At 48.5% G+C, this 23,154-nt stretch overlaps 4 protein-coding genes across 4 annotated transcripts; 2 read left to right on the top strand and 2 right to left on the bottom strand.

The window, feature by feature from the left end:
* The first annotated feature begins 103 nt into the window (after positions 1-103).
* On the top strand, positions 104-2,395 carry BUD31 (BUD31 homolog). The gene is made up of 5 exons (XM_080557433.1): positions 104-261; positions 508-698; positions 1,254-1,376; positions 1,620-1,786; positions 2,137-2,395. Exons 2-5 carry the CDS (start codon positions 605-607, stop codon positions 2,185-2,187), a joined length of 435 nt encoding a protein of 144 aa, XP_080413559.1. The 5' UTR covers positions 104-261; positions 508-604; the 3' UTR covers positions 2,188-2,395.
* A 134-nt stretch (positions 2,396-2,529) lies between these two features.
* PTCD1 (pentatricopeptide repeat domain 1) lies at positions 2,530-7,458 on the bottom strand. Its single transcript, XM_080557426.1, has 8 exons — positions 6,829-7,458; positions 6,120-6,260; positions 5,688-5,906; positions 4,978-5,079; positions 3,858-4,598; positions 3,556-3,672; positions 3,084-3,266; positions 2,530-2,865 (listed from the first exon to the last, which is right to left on the bottom strand). The coding sequence occupies exons 1-8, from the start codon at positions 7,288-7,290 to the stop codon at positions 2,671-2,673; spliced, it is 2,160 nt and encodes a 719-aa protein (XP_080413552.1). The 5' UTR covers positions 7,291-7,458; the 3' UTR covers positions 2,530-2,670.
* A 19-nt stretch (positions 7,459-7,477) lies between these two features.
* On the top strand, positions 7,478-15,358 carry CPSF4 (cleavage and polyadenylation specific factor 4). The gene is made up of 8 exons (XM_080557434.1): positions 7,478-7,754; positions 8,801-8,851; positions 9,357-9,509; positions 10,302-10,397; positions 10,550-10,643; positions 11,109-11,181; positions 12,072-12,164; positions 13,828-15,358. Exons 1-8 carry the CDS (start codon positions 7,652-7,654, stop codon positions 13,894-13,896), a joined length of 732 nt encoding a protein of 243 aa, XP_080413560.1. The 5' UTR covers positions 7,478-7,651; the 3' UTR covers positions 13,897-15,358.
* A 748-nt stretch (positions 15,359-16,106) lies between these two features.
* ATP5MF (ATP synthase membrane subunit f) lies at positions 16,107-17,801 on the bottom strand. Its single transcript, XM_080557435.1, has 4 exons — positions 17,685-17,801; positions 17,489-17,596; positions 16,653-16,769; positions 16,107-16,281 (listed from the first exon to the last, which is right to left on the bottom strand). The coding sequence occupies exons 1-4, from the start codon at positions 17,698-17,700 to the stop codon at positions 16,253-16,255; spliced, it is 270 nt and encodes an 89-aa protein (XP_080413561.1). The 5' UTR covers positions 17,701-17,801; the 3' UTR covers positions 16,107-16,252.
* Positions 17,802-23,154: the final 5,353 nt, after the last annotated feature.

The raw sequence follows: 23,154 nt of genomic DNA on the forward strand, positions 1-23,154 counted from the left end.
CGCGGCTTTTTTCTACGCCAAGAGAGAAGCCGGGACGCGGTCCGCCCGCCGCGGAGGTGATTTTGCAGCGTCCCGGTTGCGGAAGGGGACTAAAATGGGGAAGGGCGCGGGGAGGGGAGGGGGTTGTTCTTCAGGCGCCGCGCTGGGCACCTCAGCGCGGCGCGGGGAGGGGAAGAGGACCCCGCGGGCGGCTGCGGGACCGGAGCCGGGCCGGGAGCGGAGCCAGGCCGGGAGCGGAGCCAGGCCGGGAGCAGGCCGCGGGTAGGCCGGGACCGGGCCGGGATCAGGCCGCAGCTCGGGGCTGGGCCCGGGGCTCTCCCCCGCCGCCGCCGAGCACGGCCCGAGCCTCTCAGGGCCGCCGGGCCCCGTCCCGGTGTCAGCCGCAGGCCGCGGGGGGGCACCGGGGGGTACCGGGGGGGGCATCGGGGTGGGCACCGGGGGGGCGGCGGCCGCGTCCCGGAGCCCCTGGGGAACCCTGCAGCCGCCCCCCCCTCTCTCCTTTCGCAGCGGTTTCTGAAGGACCCGAGGTGCCCGCGCGTCGCGGAGCAGACAGGCGGCTCCCCCGGTGCTTCCCCCCCACACACACCCCACCGTCCCCGAGGCGATGCCGAAGGTGAAGCGCAGCAGGAAGCCGCCCCCCGACGGCTGGGAGCTGATCGAGCCCACGCTGGACGAGCTGGATCAGAAGATGAGGGAAGGTAGGGAAGGAGCGGCGGCGGCCCGGGGACTTGCCCCGAAACAAGCTCGGCCCTAACGCTCCGGGCACCCCCAAAAACGCGGTGAGAGCCCCGGGGTTGGCCCGGGTTGAGGCCAGGGCAGGGCCGGGAGCTTTCCTGGGTGTGTGGGGGGCACCGGGCAGTGCCCCGGCGGGGTGCATTTCTTGTGGGGCGCTCCGTGGCCGAGCTCTGGGCTGCAGGTCGCTGACACACGCAGAGGGACCGGTAGCTCCTGCCCGTGCTGTTGCGCTGGTCTGACAAGCTGCAGCAGCCCTAAAGTCTGCTCCGTCCCACTGCAGGTCACGTCGTTCCCCCTGTCCTGCTCTTTTGGCTTTCATTTCCTAAAAGGACCGTGCCAGGCCACGTCCCTCTCGTTGGAATCCTCTCCCATTAAGCTCGTTCCTAACTCTTAAGTTGTTAAAGTCAGGAATGTTCTCGGAGCAGTTTCTAAAGCGACTGAGGAAGTTGGAAACTGGAGAGAATCAGCTGAAATCTGATGAAACCTGACAAAATCTGGTGTTTGTTGTTCCCTCCCAGCGGAGACTGAGCCCCACGAAGGGAAGAGGAAAGTGGAATCGCTTTGGCCTATCTTCAGAATTCACCACCAGAAAACTCGTTACATTTTTGACCTCTTCTATAAAAGAAAAGCCATCAGCAGAGGTGAGAAGCACAAACGCTTCCCCCTGGCTGGCTGGGGGACAGGGGGATGCGTGAGGCGTCTGCCTACAGGTGCACCCGAACTGGGGTGCTGAAGGGAGGGATCATTGTCGAGGGAGGGAGGACGGAGGGAAGGCTGGCATCTGTGTAGCTCTAACAGCTAAGGAGCACAGCTAGAAATTCCTTGGGCTGTTTTCAAACGCTTCCTGGGAGCTACCTGCGCTAATAACGTCTGCTCTTTTGCAGAGCTCTACGAGTACTGCATCAAGGAAGGATACGCCGACAAGAACCTGATCGCCAAGTGGAAGAAGCAGGGCTACGAGAACCTCTGCTGCCTGCGCTGCATCCAGACGCGGGACACCAACTTCGGGACCAACTGCATCTGTAGGGTCCCCAAAAGCAAGCTGGAAGTGGTAAGGGTTTTCAGCTTGTCCCTGCCCTTTCGTCTGGAGCCTTTCTAACCTCACCCTGGCCAGGGACAGCAGGGGAGGGAACATTCTTCCTTCTGGTAACTTCCTCTAGTTCTATCGATTTTTACCTTTTGCTGGTAGATTTAATATCTGGGGGCTTTAAAGTCGCCACCAGCTTTGGCGTGTGGTTGCTCCAAGTCATTAAAGGGTAGGAGACGACATAAAACTCGGCTGTAGGCAGCCTTTTCACAGGGACCCCTTCAAAAGGCAGCCTCTGCAGCGAGGCTGAGGCCTGGGGGACTGCCCGCTCACCAGAGCTTGGCTGAAATATCGCTGTCGTGTCCCTTTTCCAGGGGAGAATCATTGAATGCACTCACTGCGGATGCCGAGGTTGTTCTGGGTGAAGTGCCGAGACGCAAGTTTACCTTTTGAACTCTGAACTCGTCTTACACCACGGACTGTGAGTGCAATTATAACCACCTTCTGCGTGATTGGATAGCTTATTGCAATTAAACCAGCAACGTGCTCACCTGGATGGTAGCTACAAAGGATGTTGCTTTGGAGTAGCTTTCTGTGTAGCCATTTATTTTAAAATAAAGTCTGCTTTCCTGAGAGAGTGGAGCAGTCTTCTGGCAAAACTCATCTGTGCCCCTCTTCTCCTGTTGGACGTGGGGGCGTGCGTTTGTTTTTTTTAACGTGATTCATGTAAGTATCTGAAGGAAATTCACTGGAAATGTATTTGCTTCTCCTTGAAACAGAGGACAAATATTTTATTTAGTGGTTATCGCAAGAACTCGGGTTCCTGGATCTACAAAACAGCTTTCCTACAGGGAGGCAGTTTGAGGGAGTGAATTCAGAGTTCTTCCAGCGCACGGAACATGCAGGACTTAGCTGTCAGCTGCAGCATCCTGGCGCAGCTTCCCCTGCGCGTCCTCTTCCTTATCCTCACCCACCGAACGTTTGGCTGTTCTGTATTTCTCCCAGGGGTGGGGCGTCTCCTCTCCTGCCATGACTTTTAACCACCGGTGGTAGTAGCCACGGAAGCCGTCAATTTTCGCCAGGTAGGGGTTCTTTGACTTATACTGCGAAGAGAAATCCAACAAAAAAAAAAAAAGTTCTGTTAGAACAGAGCTCTTAATACCAGCACGCAGCAGCTAGAGGCTGTTATTAAGTAAGGAGCTGCTGAGAAACTGCCACCAGATCACACAAACCCAAAGGAAGAAGCAAGCCTGGGGCAGACACCGACGCTTCCCCTCCCTCGGCGGTGTCCCTCACCCTGCGACCAGGCACAGCCACTCACCCGGTCAAATTTTGGCGGGTACTGCGCTGCAAACTCCAGCTGGCGTATGATGACCTCGTTGGGAGGCACTTCGTTCCTCCTCATGTCTCGCAGGATCTCCGTCAGGTAGCTGTAATCCAGCTGCCTCACAGCGGCACCGATGAGGGCGCTGTAGATGTACTTATTGGGAGTTATTCCGGACGTCTGGGAACGACAAATTACCTGCCAGTTAGCACAGGGTTTCCTCTGTGCCTTTTTCGTTCTGGCACCTCTTGCACAAGGAGCGCAGCTCTTGCTCCAGCACCTGCTTCTCTCCCCCTGGCCCCAGTCATATCCCGGCAAAGCTACGGTCTCTCAGCTGCTCTAGAGCTGCGTGTTTAGGGAATGAAAACACCCTCGCCCTAGAAGACTCAGCAGGTCTTTTTGGAAGCATTAACACTTCTCTTGCTTTCTGCAGTTTGAACCCTAAGCAGTAGGGGTTTAGTTTAATTACCTTCAAATCTGAGAGTAACTGCAACCCATCCTTCTCTTGGTGGCAAGCAATTGCCAAGCTGCAAAATGTCTGGAGGTTAGGCGATATCCTCCTCTTCGCAAGAGCTGGCAGCAGGCTCTGCAAGATACAAATATCGACATCGGTTTCCAAAAAGCCTCCCTGTGGCACTGCTGAGTGGAAAGCAGTGTCAGATTCCCAGTTTCTGTTGTGGACAGAGGAATGGGTACCGCAGTGAAACACAGCACAACTGGAGGCCCGAAACAAGAAGGCAGCAACGGGGCTGGTTCTGAGTTTTTCCTTACCTTTGCTCCCTCTAGGTCTCCCTGTTTGCTTTTCTTCCTTATTAAGGTGTTAAAGAAGGTCACGTCTACTTTCACCTTATGCTCATCCAGGAGCGCCAGAAGAGAGGATTCTGACGGGCTTTGGGGTTCCACCAGCTCAGCCAGTAACGTAAAAGTTTTAATGTTGGGTTCTGCATTGTCCTCTTTCATTTTGTTCAGGAAGCCCTCCACGTCCCCCATCAGAGCCAGTCTATGGGATGGCGTGGCCACTGTCCCCAAGGAGACCACAGCTGCATCAGGTATCCGTGAATCCAGCAAGTTGGGCAGGTTGCACAAATGCAGTTTCTGGCTTAGGCACGCTTGGTCTTGCTCTAGCTCGTTCTGGCCTCCCCTCATCAATGCTTCGGTGCTGCTGTTGAGACCAGCTGCTACTAGTTTCGTTTCAGCCTGACTCACGTCTTTATTTTGTTGCCTGATCAGTTCTTCAGGCTGCATCAAACTCTGCTGAAATAATTGTTTTTCCATGGCCTCCACATCCAGCTGGACAGTAGGTGCACCCTCCGATCCCTTCTTTCTCTGATTTTTCACCTTCTGTGTGCCGGGTGCAAGCCTTAGCTGAGGTGAGCTCTCATCGGTGGGTCTGAGCAGTACTTGGGAAGCCACAACCGGATCGCCAATTCCGCAGTCTCTAGCAGCGCGCAGCATCAAGTTGTACGTGTGGCTGTTGGCCTTTATTCCAAGTTTCGTCATCTGCTTCCAAACCTGCAGAGGGGAAGACGAACATCAAACGTCAGTAACAGTGAATAACAAGAGCATTTCTAGCAGGTTGTAAGCGCGTTCACAGTGCCTACTGGGACAGTATCTACCTGCGGAAAAGGAGCAAGTTTACAGCACGAAGAGGTGAAATGGCAGTGGGCAGTGAACAGCCACCTCGAGCTAGTACGGTCCTGAGACATCATTCAGGGCACCTCACCAGTTTACAGGCTGTCCTGATGGAAGTCTAGTTTAGAGAACTTGTCCTAGGAGGTGCTGAGCTCCTCCTGATTTCATCAGCTCGTCATAACCTGCTGTTTTCTGTACGTTCAAGTGACAAGTTACTGTACAGAAGCGCATTTTCCTTAATTAGTACATGAAGACAAACCTGTAAGGCGTATCGGAAGCCACTTTCACTGTCCTTTATGCAGCTCATGAGAAGGAAGCTGAAGGTCTCAGCTGTGGGAACATGACCCTTCTGCACTATTTCCTATAAGAAGCGAGAGAGCAGAGAGAGGATTGAACTTCCCAGTTACCCAAACAGTAAGTTGCAGCTGGCTGTGAAGCTCAAATGCTTCTGCTATCTTCTGGGGATGGAGTAACAACAAAGCATAGGGTAAGCTCCCAGCGCCGTGAGCAGAACGATTACTCCAGAATTAAAAAACGCCTGAAATACCTGCGTAGATCCTAGCTTCTCCCTTACGGGAGCTATGGGGAATTTGGGCACAGGGATGGCAATCCTTTTAGCAACTCCTAGACTGGCCTTTCTGAGAAAAGCTGCTGCGGAGCTTTAAAAGGAAGGTACATGCCAATACATGGGTCTTCAAAATGAGGGAAAGAGACACAGTAGTTGTGAGCCCCCCAAAAACTGTTCAATAAATTGACACACCTGACCACAGTTTCAAAGCCAACCCCTGTTTAAGCCTGTAGCTGCCTCATTTTAGCTACTTAAACTCGGTACGTACCAGGATGATTTCATTGTATGAAACCAAAGATCAATGAAATAGAAACATTTTAAGTATAGATAATTACAGATTATAGCCCAGGAGCTTTAACTAGAAAAGAATGCACTTGACGTAAGAAAAGTCGCATATTTACCTTCAGCACATCAAAGGACATCCTGAGGTCCGAGCACAGGGCACAGACTTTCAGCAGCGCATGGTAAGTTATCAGATTCAGCTCTTGGTTTTTGCTCTTTAGCTGCTGCCGTAATTTGAGGGCGCTCTGCAGGCCTGAGTCTTTCCACGGTGATTCAGCGCAGGCATTGAACAGGGCTGTGTATGTGGGCTCTGTGGGAGTTAAGCCTCGTTTTTTCATCTAAAAGAAGACAAGAAAACACAGGGAAAACTCTTTTTAGGAAGACAGTTTTAGAATTTCCTCATTTGGTTTTTAAAGTTTCAGGCTAAGAAGATGTAAACACTAACTCAGAGGCATTTTGAAGAGAGAGTAACACGACCAAATTTAAGAAATAGTTTTAGCTGAAAAAACTCAATGAAGGTATGAGAGAGCAGAGAACATAAACCTACATACATCATTGTAGAGCTTGAACGCCTTTTTCACGTAGCCAACCCTGCCACAGCCACCAATTAGAACAGTGTAATTGCTTTCTTCCGGCTGCACTCGCTCTTCCTTCAGCATCTGCACCTCAAACAGCTCCAGAGCCTCTGCCAGCTACGGGAAAAAGGAAAATCCATTACGAGGCAGCAACAGAATCGGTCACAACAGATATTAATATTCTCAGCTGCCGCCAGATTGTGGCAGAAGTCCTACAGAGCAGGGGATTCCTCACAAATTCTTGCTTCTTCCTGTAAAGATACGAATGAAGCATGTAAGACAATACAGATGGTGTTGCAGGGGTTTGGGACGAGAGGTGGTTGCACACAGATACCAAAGCCATGACTGCCAGAGGGGATATTGGACTGACCGAGCGGAGACAGCACTGAGGAGCGGCTCGATTTCTAGAGTCACTGTCTGGACACCATCAAAAATGATTAGCTAACTCCACTCCTGTTTGGAAAGGGAAAAATGAGGTAGGAAGGTGGCGTGAACAGAACTCAGGCAAATAGGATCAGAGCACGTCTTGTGATTACAACTTTAACTTTCTGCTCTGAAGCAGTTGGGCAGTTGGAATCAATGAACGTTGTAGGTCCCTTCCAACTGAACTACTCTAACTCTAACCCAAGAGCGTGCTATTTGGCAGCAGTTAAATATTATTTCCAGAGACGAGCAAAGAGCAAACCTTGTCTTCTTTGATGAGGGCCTTGCACCTCAAGAAGTACCAGTACGGGGTGTTCCTAGGCCCGCGCCGGGGCTTCCTTCCCGCCTCCTCCTCTCCCTCTTCTTCGAGCTTTAAATCCCGGAACCGCGGCGTGGTTTTGTGATAAAACTTTCTACCAGAAAACCTCGTGGACAGCGTCCCAAACTCCACGCCTTCATCCTCCTCCTCCTCCTCCTGCTCCTCACCGCAGCCTCCCGAGCCCTCTCCTTCCCCCTGATCCTTGCTGTGGGGGGGTCCGGGCGACGAACCCAGCGCCCTGCGGCCCCACAGCGGCGGGGGGACACCGGGGGGGACACCGGGAAGGACCGGGGGGACGCCGTGAGGGACCGAGGGGACACCGGGGGGCACTGAGGGCACCCCGGGGCGCTGCCGGCGGCACCGCGGGGCGAGGGCGAGGAGGAGCCGGAGCGGCGCGGGCCTCATGGCGGGGGGGGGGGGGGGCGGGGGGGGGGGGGAACGCTGAGGTAGACCGCGGGCTGAGGGGGACGGGAACCGGCAACCGGGACCGGGGGCGGCACCACGGGGGTGCCTCGGGCTCCCCAAGGCGCCTGCGCGGGAGGAAGGGGCGGCCCCGGTGCCGTGAGGCGGGGGTCAGAGGCCGGCTCCCGGCATCCCGCAGGCGGGCGGCGCGGCGCGGAGCGGCGCTGCCGCCGCCTCCCCGTCAGCCGAGGCGCTGCCGAAGCGGAGCAGGCTGGGCCGGGCCAGGCCGGGCCGGGCCTGGCCGCAGCCGGCCCCCACCATTCCCCCCCTTCCCTCCCGGTGCCGTCGCCCCCCGGCTGCCACCATGCAGGAGCTCATCGCCAGCGTGGATCACATCAAGTTCGACCTGGAGCTGGCCGTGGAGCAGCAGCTGGGGGCGCAGCCGCTGCCTTTTCCCGGCATGGACAGTGCGTGTGGGCGCGGGGGGGGCTTCCCTTCCCTTCCCTTCCCTTCCCTTCCCTTCCCTTCCCTTCCCTTCCCTTCCCTTCCCTTCCCTTCCCTTCCCTTCCCTTCCCTTCCCTTCCCTTCCCTTCCCTTCCCTTCCCTTCCCTTCCCTTCCCTTCCCTTCCCTTCCCTTCCCTTCCCCCCTTTGCTGTGGGGTTTTGGGGTAGCTGAGCCCCTCTCTCAGCCCTTGCCCCTTGCTCTGTTCTTGCCCTTTCCCCCTGCTCGGCTCTTGCCCCTGCTTCCACCCCGCTCCTGCTTTCCTAGGCAGGTTTCTCTGTGAGGCCGCATTTTGGTCTCAGACCAGGCGTTTTTCCCGTTCTCCCTTCTGAAAGCTTTAGTTTGTACCACACCGGCCTAGAAAATGGAAGTTGAGGCTTTAACCTGAATAAAGATCGCTTTCCTGCACCCTCTATTTCATTCTCTTTTGATAGCTGAGGTGTTTTGGTGGCAGGGAAACTTCAACTCTAGGTGCGTTCACGGCCTGGTCTCGAAATGCTCTCCTGCAGTCTGATAGCCTGGCACAAGCAGCCTAGGGAGACGAGACTTGGACATTTGTTGAAGATTTCTGGCTAGGCTAATACCCGTGTTTTAATTCTCTTGAACGCTGTGATTCCTGCAGCTCACGATCAGCAAGGGACAACACAGCGATGACTGTTTCAGGCCGTTCTGGTCAAATAATACAAGACCGTAGTTGCCAGGACTGTGAACACAAGTTTCACTGCAGTGACTGACTTAACAGCAGAGGCAAAACCTAAATCTCTGAAAGTCCAAACAGGCACCACCAACCTAACACAAGTTCCCCTGCTGCATATTTACCAAGGAGAATAGAGATATTTGTGAAGGCCCGACCTGAACAAGGCATTCGTGTAGGAGAAAGTAAATTCACCAAACCGAAATGTTGCTTTTCTTTTGGAATTGAGGACCAGATTGCTTCTTGGGAAAGGAAATGTTTTGAAAGTTGCTACAAAAGTTCATTGCAATTAATTATATTTCTTTGTTTTCTCTGCAGAATCCGGTGCAGCTGTCTGTGAATTTTTTTTAAAAGCGGCCTGTGGAAAAGGCAAGTAGTATGTCCAATATTGTCAAACACATATGAAGGGTAAGAAAATTAGATTTGCTAGCACTAGCTAACGGAGATTGAGCATAAAAGTCAAGGATATTGGATTAACTCCAGCAACTGTGAAGTGATAGTTTGTTTGTTTTGGAGTTTGGGTTTTAGTTTTTGGAAACTGGGAGGTGAATGAGAAAATCTACCAGTAAGGGAAGGCTTGAATTTACCACAAGCAGACCTGTGTGGTTGTGTCTGTATTAGTGGCTGTGGCTTGTGATTGTCAGCTTTAAGAGCTGGACACTACACTGCTCAGTTCCTTAGAGGGTAAAATAGGACTTGTTTGGAAGTCCCTGTTTTGTCATTGCCATTAAACGCTAAAGTCATAAACAAAAGCAAAGTCTTCTGAAACCCCTCTTGCAGAGGCGAGTGAAGCGGTGTTGTTGCTGTGTGCCTGCTTGCGCTGCAGATTTTAATTGTTCTTCTTTTTCCTTCTGCTCATCCCATCCTTCTGCAGGAGGCATGTGCCCATTCAGACACATCAGCGGGGAAAAGACAGTTGTTTGCAAACACTGGCTACGAGGACTGTGCAAAAAGGGAGACCAGTGCGAGTTTCTGCATGAGTACGACATGACCAAGATGCCTGAGTGTTACTTCTACTCCAAATTTGGTAAGGGGCATTGTAACTCCTGCTTAGCATTCCTTGTAAGTGTGGGAGTCTGATGAAGAGGATCCTGGTACATCCCTCTCGTACTGTCTGCAGAGCGTTGCAGTTCTACTGAGTTTGCTGATACTGTTAGGTTGTAGCTTTTCAGATCTGGTTAGCGCTTCGTCTTATACCCCTAAGTCTGCCATGCGCTGTAGATGGCTTCTCTCTCAAGAGCTTGTCCCTTGGGGGAAGAGGGGGGAAGTTCAAAGCTGTTACTGGGTTTTATACTTTATTTTCTGTTTTGGTTATGAGTTGAGGAGGCTGAGCAGGTGGTCTTTGCATGACTCTTGTTTTGGGGAGTTGATGAGCAGCAGAGGGCATGGGGGTGCAAAACTTTTATGCACTTGCTTTCCAGCTCTGGAGATCTGGACATAATGAGGCAACTTGCTGTCAGAAACTTACAGTCTTGTAGGTTTCCTTGGATTGTGAGGTTAGTGCGCAATTTGTAGTTTCTCCACACTTTTGGTGCACTAAATGTTTGGTTTTTGTTATCATGACTGCTCTTTCCAATTCAGTTTCCGCATTGTTTTTAAAAGCACACATAAATAATCCAGTCTGGTAGAACTTGGCTCACCGGGGGTGAGTGCTTGGTGTTCATCCCCTAGGTTAAGGCAGGCAGTAAGACTGTTGTGCCTGAACGTGTAAATGTTGGTAACAGCTTTGTGGGAGCTACACGATCCAGGTAATGCTTTAGGAGTGGCTTGATCCTGAACTTGTACAATTGACTAAGAAGTGTGTTTGCCTTTGGTACAGGGGAATGCAGTAACAAAGAATGTCCATTCTTGCACATCGACCCGGAATCTAAGATCAAAGACTGTCCCTGGTATGACAGAGGCTTCTGTAAACATGGTATGTATGTTGTGTAGTTGCTGCTTCTGTGGCTATAAATCAAGGGTAGGGTGCTGCCGTTCTTTCTTTGCATGATCTGCTTGTGTACCTGCTCCTAGTGAGTGCTGTTGTGCATATTTATGATATGTGAACCACTGAGCTTTGTGTTGCAGGTCCCCTCTGCAGACACCGACACACTCGAAGAGTCATTTGTGTGAATTACCTAGTAGGATTCTGTCCAGAGGGACCTACCTGTAAATTCATGCAGTGAGTATGTTTCCAGGCTTGTCCTGTAACCTCGTTTCCTCCGTAATCTGATACATGTCAAATGTGGGTGCTCTAGTGCTTCCCAGTGGTTTTGGAAAGTTGGCCGACGTTTAGTTTGTTATACTGTGTATTTTCACTTTGAGGGTGTGGGGCAGGGGCTCCTCGGGGAGTTACCAGTAAGCCTCTGGAGTGGTGCTCGGACGCCATCAGTGCAGTGAAATTTCATGGGTTTAGATTCCAGAAGACTTCACAGCTAGAGGGAGATGCTGCGTACCGGTTTAGCATTTTAGTGTACATAAGTACTGAGCATCAAAATGCGAAGAGAAGTGGGGAGGGGAGGCCTATTTCCCATGAACCTAAGTTAACTAGCTGAATGTTTGTTTTCTTGTTTCGTGTTCTTTGAGCTGATGGTAAAATGTTGGCATATGATTTGAGAATCAATTTTTTTGTTTTGGTCTAAACCAGCCCTCGGTTTGAACTGCCTATGGGAACCACAGAGCAACCACCACTGCCTCAGCCGACACAAACACAGCAAAAGGTACACAGTTTCCCTGCCTCCCCTACATACCCGCTCTCAAAGCATTTCCCACACCGCTTTAGAAGAGGTTATGGTCTCTAGTGGTCAAAACAGGATACCTGGACTCCTGGATCTGACTTGCTTGGAAAACCATAGAGAAATGCTCACTAAATGAGGGAAAACCTCTGCTATTTTATTTACAGTGGTGTGTGATATACTTTTCTTAATAAGGACTTGGAGAAAAATCCTAATGAACCACGAAGCACTGCCCCTTCTCTACCTTCCTCCCAGCCCTCTAATGCCTGCCATCTGATCATGACAGATTCTGCTGCTTTTGTCCTGGGACCATGGCGTTTTGCTTTGTTCTGTTTCTCCTCTCAACTTGGCCAGCTTCCTCAGTCGTTGTTACCATTCTTCAGTTCAGAGGCCAGCAGTGGCAGTTAGGGGACAGCCTGGAAGCAGGGGAAGTGCTACACAAGAATTAAGCAGCTAGCGGCCCTGAGTGCCATTAGAGTCATGAAGGTCCTAAGGTTGCTCCAACTTTACATGAAAATCTAGTCACAGAACACTCCTGCATTACCTAGAAGCACATCATATGTGGCTGTGCAGCACTCTGCCAGTTTTTGGAATCTGCATGACATCTCCCAGTGATGGCAATGATATTTTAGCAGCCTAAACCAACTCTAAATTTGCTTTTCAGAAAAAAGCAGGATTGCTGGGCTTTGTAAGCCTCAGTTTTTGATTTCTTCTCTCTGGTGCTCCAGCTGGCAGATCACCCACACATAGGTTTGGAAGAAAATTGATCATTCGATATGTGGGGTGTTCTTTTTTCCTTCTTAACAAAATAACAACCGTAAAGGTCATCATGCCTGATGCACTTAACGAGTCAGAACTCTTCTCCCAACCAACAGAGGACGCCCCAAGTCATCGGAGTCATGCAGTCTCAAAATAACAACACTGGGAACAGAGGACCCCGGCCGCTGGAGCAAGTAACCTGTTACAAGGTAATTTAGAAGAGGCACAAGGAGGGAGATTGGGGGTACTACATTTGAGAAGTACAGAGTCGTCTGGACTGCCTCAGGCTGCTTTGCTACTGGTTGCTTGTCACGGGCAAAGAAATGGAGTGGTGTGGTTGTGGTGTTGGTCCTGCGAAAGGTTTTTTTCACAGTGAAACATGCTTTGCTCATTAGACATTGCACTTTAGCAATGGATATAGCTGTGGGAATCGAGTTCTTAAGTGTAGAGACTGCTGGTTTGCCAGCTCGGGCTTGCTGTGACCAGTTAAGACTGTAGTAGGACAGACTTGGGTTTGTCTGCTAATAAACAGGATCCGTACCACAGTGATGGTTAAAGGAGACTATCAAACTGTACACTTCAAAATAAGGATTAATATTAGTTTTATCTCCTGAGTTAATTTGCTTATACCCAAAGACTGTGGAATGACTGGTGTGGAAGGTCCTTGTGAGTAACAGAAATCGAATATTTCGATTTCAGATAGGAACAGAAATTTCTGTTCTGTTTCAGACTGTTCAGTATTTCAGCTGCAATTTCAGCAAGCCCTCCCTGTCAAACCAAGAAGTAAATTACTCACCTTGGTTTCTCATTCAGGATCACGGGAAAAACTTTGACACAATTGGGTTTCCATCTCTGCTTATTGTTCCCCAAAAGCCACAACCCTAGCCACTAGAAAAGAGTAAAAAAAACCAAACCAAAACAAAACAAACCAACAACTTTATTTCCCATCATCCTTCACAGTTATATTATTGTACATACTAACTTCGTGTCTCAAGTGTTTGTCTGGGTAGAAGTTACTGTGACCAGACAAGGGTATTTAAGAAGCTGAATCAACTTCACTCAAAATGTTTAGTAGCTGTTTATTCAGTTCCAAAACAAAGTTTTAGTAAATGCTGACAACATAAACCCACTCCACTGAAGGCATCTTGTGACAGTGACAGCCTCAGAGACGTGAGCTCCTATAACTGGAACTAGCAAAATGTTACAGTGAGTGAGAAAGCACAGAATTTTCATCTTGCCTTTCCCATTTTTTTTTGCAACTGCAGGTTTCAAAAGTCACATCTCTGCCCAAGGCTACCTTAATTGTACTTCATCTCCAGTAAATGAGCAGTATAGAGCTAGGATTTAAGGAAGCGAGTAAATTACGTATGTGGAGAATGCTGTAATATCAGATACTGACGTTTCTCTCTGCGTTTGAGTAGCCCTAAGGTGCAAAGTCATGAATCTTACTCAGATGCACTTTTCTGTCTAATCTGGGATAGCTGATCAGCAGAGCCCCCAGTATATCTCTCTGCGTCAAGAGTTCTTATCGAGTGGAGTGGTCTTGGAAGCCTCAAATGTTGAAATTCTCCTTGTGTGTTACAGCCCTGTGCTCTTTGCAGTTGTGCGCCGAGATCCGCCTCCTTTGCAGTGTGTTATAGTAACGTGGGGCCGGGTTGATCCCAGCACAGGAGCGGCTTTTGCTCCGAGGAGTGGGAATAGCCCATGTCATGGTGACCCTCGTGACACCAAGTTTTGCTTCACCTCTGAACCTGCATCTTCCGTACCTGGAAAAAGTTTTGGAATTGAACAGTTGCTGGTTACGTTATGAAATGCAGCAGGAGGAAGAAGCTGTAACTCTGCACTAACTTACCTCTCTCTTTCTTTTTTTAGTGTGGTGAAAAAGGTCATTATGCCAACAGATGCACCAAAGGACATCTGGCCTTTCTCAGTGGACAGTGAAAGAGCAGAAAGAAGAGCGCAAGGGAGCTATTAACACTGAGAAAAGGTTTCTGCCTAGCACTATTTCTTGAACTATTAATCAGGTTGTTTTTTTTAATGCCATTACTGAAAGAACTGGTCAGAGGCTGGTTGCTGCTAAGCAAGATTTTTGTAATTGTCCACAACTTTTTTTATGTTTTAACCTTTTTAAAATAGATTTTGGCCTCCATCTACATTCATTGAGCCCTGCTGAAAAGTAGATCTAAAAGCAAATAGATACGCAAACCCCTCACCGGTGCAGCATTCAACGTAAACTCATCTTACTCCAGTGTTTCTTTAAAGTGTTTTCCTTCTGCCACTTCTCTTTGGAGAACCTGCAGCGTTTCAGCCCTCCCTGTGGAAGCAGGAAGACTGACTGGGAAAATTAATACTTGAAACGCCTTCCCTTCAGTGAGGAAGTAGGAATTCTGCTGTCCTGTAGCTCTTAAAAAGCAAAGTCGTGTTCCTAGATCCAGGTAAACCTGTCCTGGTGGCTGACTTAAGGCCTCACATACACCAGGCTGCAAAAACTCGTCCACTTACTTTGTTTCTATGTTTCTTGCCGTTCTGAAGGTTAGAAATTAATCTTCTGGGTGAAAACAAATTGGGGGATAATAAATTGGCGTCTCTGTGGTTAGCCAAACAATGAGGAGCAATGATTTTAGGAATTTCACATCTGTGCTCATTTTCCATTTGCAAAGCAGGTGGGAAATGAACACAGCTTAAAGCGTAGGAATAGGAGAGCCTTTTCTCAGCACCCGTCATTCAGCTCACACTGAGCAGGGATTTCCGTAGCCTAGAGAAGACCCGAGTGGAGCTCTCTATTCTTATGGAACACTGCATTTAGAAGTGGTAGAACATTCTTCTGAGAAACTCCAAGCCAAAACCCATTCATTTTGTTAAACAGTATTTCAAAAGGGCCAATGATAAAATGTGAATTAAAAAAAAAAAAAAGAAGAAAAAAAGAAAAACTTGCACCTACAACTTGAGCCTTATTGAGTCTAACCCCTCTCTTATTTGCTGGCTGCCTTTATACTTTGTTTTTATTGAAATGTACTGATGGAAAAAGCTATGATTTTTTTTTTTAAACAGAGTAACATGATTATATAAGAGAGGTGACCAGAGCCTGTGTTGGTTTGAATGACAGCTGTTGTTTTATTGTGGATATTAAGTCAGTCAAAATACAAGTTTCAAGACTAAGTGACTATGGTATGACAGACCATTAAACAGTTTTTATAACATCGTGTGCCCCTAGATGCTGAGTAGTAGCCACGCTGAGATGTGTCATCTGTATGTATGAAAAGGAACAAACCCTTGAGTGTCTAGCTCCCTTTCCCATCTAGTCCAGAGAAGTTTAAGGTCTCCGCTCCCTGAACTGCTGTTTTTTGAAACTGAAAGCCTTCCTGTTACCGATAAAGCTTGAGAGATTCTTTGTATCCCTTAACAAGTGGTTTTCATTCTTGCTCCTACTGAGAAGTATACTGCAGGTCCTAGCTGCAATGCCCAGGTGCAGTCACAAGCTTCAGCAGGTAGTGCTGTAGCAATAGGATGCCCTTGCTTGAAGTGCACGAGGAAGCTAATCAACTGGGACAAACACACAAAAATTTAAAATTGCATTTGTACACGTACTCTCGCCCCTGCCTTTAAGTGAATAAGCAAAGATTTTCCTTTTTTTTCATGGACTTTCATTATATTAATGGTCTTTGAGGCTTATACCCATTCAGAATAACCTTCCAGCTTCTCTTAGTAACGAAAGTAGCTGGAGTTTTGACAGGTTAACAGAGGTAACAAAGCTAAAACTGATTTCAGAAAGTGCTCTGCAGTGGAAAGATTGTTCTAATACCTCCAGCCCCAAATGACAGCCGGACCGTGAATCAGAAATACACAGCCACAACAAGAAGTCTCTTAAAGCTCAGATAATCTTCTTTCAAAATAAAATATCATATCCTTTTAGCTAGCTGTCCAATCAGTAACACTTAGGTCATTAGAAGTAAAAAAAGTATTGGATTGTTTCTTATCACACCGTTAAATACGAATCAATATCAATCAGTTGTAGTAATTTCCCCAGTTCATCGTGCAGCCTAGATAGCAGACCCTTTTCCAGCCATCTCTGAACTTGTCCTCAAGGGACGTAAAGCTGAGAAGACAAACCCACACAGTACAATTAACAAGCGAGTTATGAGAGCCTCAGCTCAGTGGGTGTAAAGTGTATGCACTTTATTATTGGTCATAATAGTACAGAGTTTATTATGAGCAGTTCTGTTGTCTCCTGTCAGGTAACTGTTCCAGTAGCCAAGTCTATTCAGGAGCTGCACCTTCACTTTCTGAAATCCGTGCGTCAGTGATACTTCCTGCGACGGTCGTGCTCTGTATCGATGTAAAACAAGTTAATTTTACTGAAGTCATGAGAGAAATAATACTGAAGTTACATGAAAGAAAGCACTCTACAAGAAATTTAAGTGCAGTTCCTAAGCAACATCAGGTCAGACAGACAACAAGATTTATACTTTCTTCATCACACGAAAATATTGGCTATTTGATAATCTATTAAAAGTTATTCAGGTGCTCTCGAGCTAAACAAGTTTTGCCTGCCCACAGACAGTCTCAGATTGAAGTGGCAATGGTTAGCATAGTCTTTCACTTAATTTCTAAAAGCACTAACGGGTTTACTGTTTTAATTGCCCCAAGCAATCTTCCGGGCTGCACTGTGCACACTCAGCCGTGCTGTGTTTACTTACTCAAGTGACTGTAGCTCCACATGTAGCTGATGACAACGTATCCAGCGAGCACCATGCTGATACCACCAAGGCCCCCTTTCCTCACATTGATATATTTATTGTAATACCTCTCATACCCTGTGTAGGAGAAAAGCGGTTTTCATAGCAGCCAGAGGAGCTGTATTATTTTTCTGTGTCAGAAAGAAGCACGCTGGATTCACAGGGCTTCAGGAAAGTGTTTCTGATGAAACATGCAAAGGTTTCAGAATCAAGTCAGAGAAAAGGCAGCTGGTGTGTTTGTTAAGCAAAGTTAACATAAAGCTATTTATCATTTTCCCCAAAACATTACTATGACTTAATAAGCTCAAGCTGCTTAGGAATTAATTCACGCTTTAATACGAACATATATGCAGTACGTGGATGCTTTAATACTTATATATGCAGTACATAGATACTTGCATTTGATATTTTTAAGTCTGCCTAAATGGCATATCTGCATCTATAGCAAAGGCATTGGTCAAAATTTTTGCTATATGATCCTTAAGAGCCCTGTGTCCCTACTTACCTTCAGAGAATAAGGTGACCTTATTTCCTTTTTATGGAAGAAGGGTCACTGAAAACAAACCTCTGACACACAAAGCCCAGGCGAGAAGCAGATTTACCAAAGGCCAAACGCGGCACTACGTGAGGCGAGGTTTCAAGAACACAAAAATTGTGGTGAAGCAGCCCTTGCAGCCTGCCACCGCGACGTTTATGCACACATAAATGGCGTTTATACGCTCGTAAACGATATTTATACACTCATAAATGCCGTTTATACGCATCGCCACCAGCGCGGCCCCCCGGACCCCCCTCACCTCTGCGCAGGGCCCCCCCGATACCGCCGGGGGTGAAGTCCCTCATGGCCAGCCAGGTGGGCAGCTGGCCCAGCTTCACGTCCAGCAGCTTCATGTCCTTGAGGGGCACTGCGGGACAGAGACAGAGACAGAGCGCGGTCAGGGGGAGAGGGGCCGGGCGGGGGCCGCGGTCACCTTGGCGGCCCGCGGCACTCACCCGGCACCGGCGCCATCTTGTCGCTGCGGCGGGGCGAGGCGGGAAGGGGCCGCTGAGGCTCACGGGAAGAAGGTCGGGAGGGAAGCGGGGGGGAGGCGCCGCCATCTTGGGTGTGTCGCGGCCCCCGCCGCCTCCCTGAGGCGGTGTCGCGTCGCGACCGAGCCCGTTGTCGCGGTGTCGCCGTGTCGCCGTGCCGCCTCCTGAGGGCCGGAGCGTGGCCACCAGGGCGGGCTGCGGCGCTGCCTCGCTTGCCACGGGCACGGGGCTGAGGCCTGTCAGTGTGGGGCCCAGAGCTGCAGCCCTAATGCTGTACACACTTATTCATAAATAGCACACACCAGGGTGTAAACTTAAAATACATTGCGTACAGATATACAAATATATAAACATATACACACGTACAAATATATCCTATTTGTGACAATACATTGCAGTGTGGGTTGTGAGGGGTCACTGGGGTAAGCAGCCCTCTCATGCGGTCTCGTCAGGTGGAGGAGGAACTTCAGCCCCTATTTTCCACAGGTTTTAGGTGGAAACACAACGGTTTAGGTGCCACAACGGTCGCGCGCTCCCATTTCAGCGCCCACGAAGGCTCCTTCTTCCTCTGGAGGGATGTCACAGACCAAAGGGGAGGCCATGGAAGGAGACCCACCGAGATGGAGCGCTGGAGGCAGCCGAGCAGCAGGGCGTGCGGGTGAAGCCACCTCCTGCCTCCCTGCAGAGCTCAGGGGGCACCAGGATCCCCTTCATGCCGCCCACCTGCCTTCTTCTGGGGGCTCTGGTGCCCGCAGACCCCCAGGGGGGCCGAGGGACACCTGAGGAACCGGCCTGGGGTGGGCTCCAGCAGGTGTCACTGGCACGCAGCACAAGGCCTCTGCTGAGGGAGGCTGCGAGCTGGCCTGACCTCTAGAGGCTTTAAATCGCATCTTTGTTCATAAAACAGTGTCAGGGTTTGCCGTTCGTTGTGCTGGATCCGAAAAGCAAAGTGACACAGCGGTAAACGGGGAGCAGCCACCCACCACTGCATCTGGCGGGTCAACCTTCTAGATATTAAATCTCTGTCCCGCGGGGGACTGTTAGAATGGATCGGAGATGATAAAGACTAAATTAAGGATGCTGAAGGGGGCCTGCGGGGCGCCTACATAAACACCGAGCTACCAGTCTCTGAAGCTTTTACTTCCCTTAGGTCACGGAGTCCTGTTCCACATGCTTTCCTCCTGCCATTGCAGGATTCTTGCATTTAATCTGTAGGGTTTGTGTTACCTGGTATTAAATGAGTTGTGGCATGGGACCTCTGTCGTTTCTACATAGATGGTACTCTATTATGCATCTTGCTCCGAGGCTGGTCTAGATGTCCAGCTTGTATTTTGATCCTTTATCTTACTGAAATCAATTTATTTGCATGAATACTGCTCTCCTGTGACATAAAAATAGAATCAGAAGGAGTAGATTACTGCCTGCTATTTTTCTTTTCCTTATTAACAGAAAGTAGGATTAGGAGAATACAGTGTGCCTGGTCACGTAAAGAAAGGGTTCTGAATTTAGTTGCTGTTAAATGAGTTAAAAATCCCTTTATTAAATTATTCTTTGTTTTATTATTGCACTTTACCAGTAACTGTCGTTTTATTGCAGACGTGTCCCCTCGTGAACTACTGTGTGGCCTTTTTACAGTACTTGCATACAAGCATGCTTCAGACTTGCTTCCCTCATTCTTGCAAGGCAACCTATTGTTGTAAATAGGATTACTCATGCAAGGCAGATTAATTCACCTACAGGAAAAAAGCCAATGGCAGGTGCTTCATTTTAAGGAGTTCCCTGCAGAGTGGAAGAGCACACAGAGTTGTTTAAACTGCTTATAGCAAGGCCTGGGGAAGTGTGATTTCTAACGGTAGGAATGGAAGTCCATAAAAAGGATACAACTCCAAAGCAATTAGGGACAGCAGTGTCCTAAACCTTGGCCTGAACTGCCCACTCTGGTCAACAAAGGGAGACGTATCATTCTCTTTAGGCCATTTTAATCCCAAACCAAGCAGTAAGAGTTAAATGGTACAGATGTGTGGGAGGCCTTGCAGCATGTTTCCTCCCTTTGACCTGTGCTGCTGGCCAAAATTCAAGGTATTGTTGGCTGATCCAGATTGGAGGAGGAGAAGTGATGAAGAAAGGTATTTCTGATGTATCTCTGTTTACTTACAAGAATGCTCACAGCCCTCCTTTCCTGAACAGAGAAGAAATCACACAGTTGAAAGCTAGTTTCCTTGCTCCACACCTGTTCCAGGCAGCATCATGACCCCATAGCCCTCTGTTTCTTGTATTCAGTCCAGGTTTTGTATCAGTGATTATTCAGGCTGTTTGGAGTTTCCGTTCCCTGACTGTTTCAGCATGCTCTCTTTCTGTCTCCGCCTCCACCTGAACCATATTGTCCATCCACACAAAACCTTCTTTCCTTTTAATATCCTACCCGAGACTGTCCCCTCAGAGCCTTCAGGTACTTGAGCAATCTTGCATTGTGGGTGGAAATACAGACTTAATGTCTCCTTCAGCTAACCTAAATAAAGAATGCAGTTAAATATACCAGTTTCAAGAAGGTTTAACCCAACCTATAAAAATAAAAGCCTAATGGACTGTTGCCCTGAGGTTTTCATCTTGCTGAAGACCCCTCCAGAAAATGCTGTGAAGTTTATAAGTAGTGGCATGGAAATAATAGGGAGTACGTCATTCAAAAAATGAAGAAAAAAAAAAAAAAGTATTTTGCAAAGGACGTCAATAAATATGAAAGACTCTGCCTTTTTCCAATAGCAAACATAACACATAATATTGCCTCTTTCACTCCAAAGATTCAGTTGTGGGCTGAAAAGTTAAGTAACACTCTTCATTAAAGTTACCAAACAAGAGAAACAAAAAGCATAACACAACCTCCCTAGGAATGTAAGATCTTAGAGGCTGGAGTCATATTCTCATTGTGTGCCACCCTTTGAAAATTCAGGGTCTCACCTGGGACTGGTGGTCAGTGATGCTATAGGAATATGCAGACGCTATCCATAGATGTATAAAGTAGCACAGAGTGGCCTTCAGGAAGGTCAAGAGACAAGGATTTACCTAACTGATCCTACGCCCACTCAAACTGATGACAAAGCACCCAGTGCTTTTAATAAAGGATCAAACCTACACAAGTGGACAGATAAAGTTCTGAAACATGCGGTTTGGCATAGGATGCCTCTTGGCTCCTAAACATTTATTTCCATCTGGTGTCTTCCCACTCTCACAGGTTAAGCGGCTGCAGCCACCAAAGAGAAAAAGAAATCATGGGCTACAAGCATCTGCAGAAGCTCAACGGAGAGATGCATGTTTTATTAACTGGTAATTTGGAGGAAAAGTACAGGCATCTCAGGTAGCCTGATCCAACCTGTTATTTTTGAATTGTATGAGCAGTTTGATGTGGCGAGAGCAGTGCAGCTGCTCTGCATAGGTCTCAACCTCATTCATCTAAAAATGTGCTTGCAGTGGAAACCAGGCTGCTGAGATGAATAGGATGAGAATTGGGTGTGGAGTTTGGAATCTCTTCCACGGCCAGACTTCCTCAGGAAAACGAATTCCCTTGCACAGATAATAATACCTAGGGATTGACCCAGCAAAAGCAGTTGAGAGAATTAACCTATGATTGTAAGCGGATTGCTTGCTCTGTGTTATTACAGAGCCATTTTCCATAGTCAACCTCAAAACACTTTGCAAAGGAGATTGCTTACCAATAATTAACAGTTTAACATGCACATAGTTCTTTTCTCCTTCACAGCACTTAAGTATCAATGCATCTTCATGCTTCTCTGAGAAGATGTGTAAGTTAATCTTATGATTATCTTTACAAATGGGGAAATTTAAGCCCTGTGTTTGGAACTGGGAAGGGGGAATTCCTCCTTCCTCCTTTGGTCCTGTCTTTCTAGCCTTTGCTTGTATCTAGTGTCAGTTGCAAAAGTACCTTATTTTGTAGGTCTTTGATCAGCCTTCTGGTTAGCTAAATTTATACCTGTGGGGAGATAATTACATGCTATCAGTAGTAAAGTGTAGTAAAATAATTTACGTTAATTAAAACACTTGCAAAGCCAAAGCAGGAATTTTCACTAAGATAAATCTGCTGCAGCGACAGCTGTATCTGAGGCTGCCTGCTTCCCATACACAAACATGAAAATAAAACCAAGGACCAGTGAAAATCAGTTTCTTCGTGCTAAAAAGAGGAAAGAGATGCACCCACTGGAAGAACCAAGGTGGTATCAATCCCAAAGGGCTGAACACTTCCCGTCTGTGCAAGCAGAGCTGCATTCATGAACATTATGTGTGATGAACCCCAGCTTACCAAAATGCCCGTTTTGGGCTACAGATAAATGGCCCAGAAGGAGACTTGTATGAACAGGCCCCATATTTTCTGGGAAGGATTTGGAGACCAATTAAATAACATGACAGAGGCTTAAAAAAATCACCTTGCTACCATCTTTGAATCCGCCATCACATCCTCCAGAACAATCCTTGTACTTTTCCTTTCTTTCCTTCTTTCCCACCATTACGTCTGATGAAAATACTCAGCACTTGCACGGCCTTGCGTGGAAAATGTCTGTCTGGCCTTCCCAGCTGAAGCAGTCAATGGCTATTCTCCTTCTGCTGGCTTGCATCTTGGAAGAAGCTCAGCGAGGGAGCTAAGCATCTTCTGAGAAGACACTAAGAAATCAGGAGGTTTGTAAGGTTGCAGTGGGAGAGCCCCAGCTCAGCCCCCACCAGCAAGTTGTCTGTCACTGCACTCTGTATTAAAAGCCCAGGCCCTTCAGTCAGGTGCTTGCACATCTGGAGAGTTATTCTTCGTACAATAAATCTCCAATAAAAAGGGTGCAGTCATCATTACAGGACTCACAGCTGTGTTTGTTAGTTGGTGAGGTGGCGAGATACCCACTTGCCTACCTGCTCCCGCTTTTCTCAGTGCTGCTCTGGGGGTGCAGAGTGGATACACTTGTTTCTTTGCACCATTCTCTCCCCACACATATCTCTGTGTTTCTGTTGTCATACTTCACTCCCAAACGGGTGATGCCTTGCACCCCCTTCCCGACTTGCACCGGATCAGGTTCCTGCTTTTTGCAAGGTAGTGGAAGCGGCACAACCGATCAGTCTAAGCGGGCTCGCCCAGTGGTCGTGTTATCCTATACGCTCGGCGAGAAAGGAGCTTAAAGCCAGGGTGAGGAAGAGATTCCTCTCCAAAGATCAGCTAAGAGTCGGGTGGGATTTCAGCCCTGCGACTCTGACATTCAAGCAGGTCACGCAGGCACCCCCGTCCCCCTCCTGCTCCGTGACCTGGGGGGGGGTTGCGAGCGGCTGGGACGGGAAGCCAAGCTGGAGCAGGCAGCGCTTGAATATATTTCATTTCAGGGTGACCTTTAACAGGTGTGGATTTACTGGTGGGGAGGGGAGAGGGAAGTAAGCGAGGGATTAA

The sequence above is a fragment of the Anser brachyrhynchus genome, assembly GCF_964034855.1.
Source record: "Anser brachyrhynchus genome assembly, chromosome: 15".
Taxonomy (NCBI): Eukaryota; Metazoa; Chordata; class Aves; order Anseriformes; family Anatidae; genus Anser; species Anser brachyrhynchus.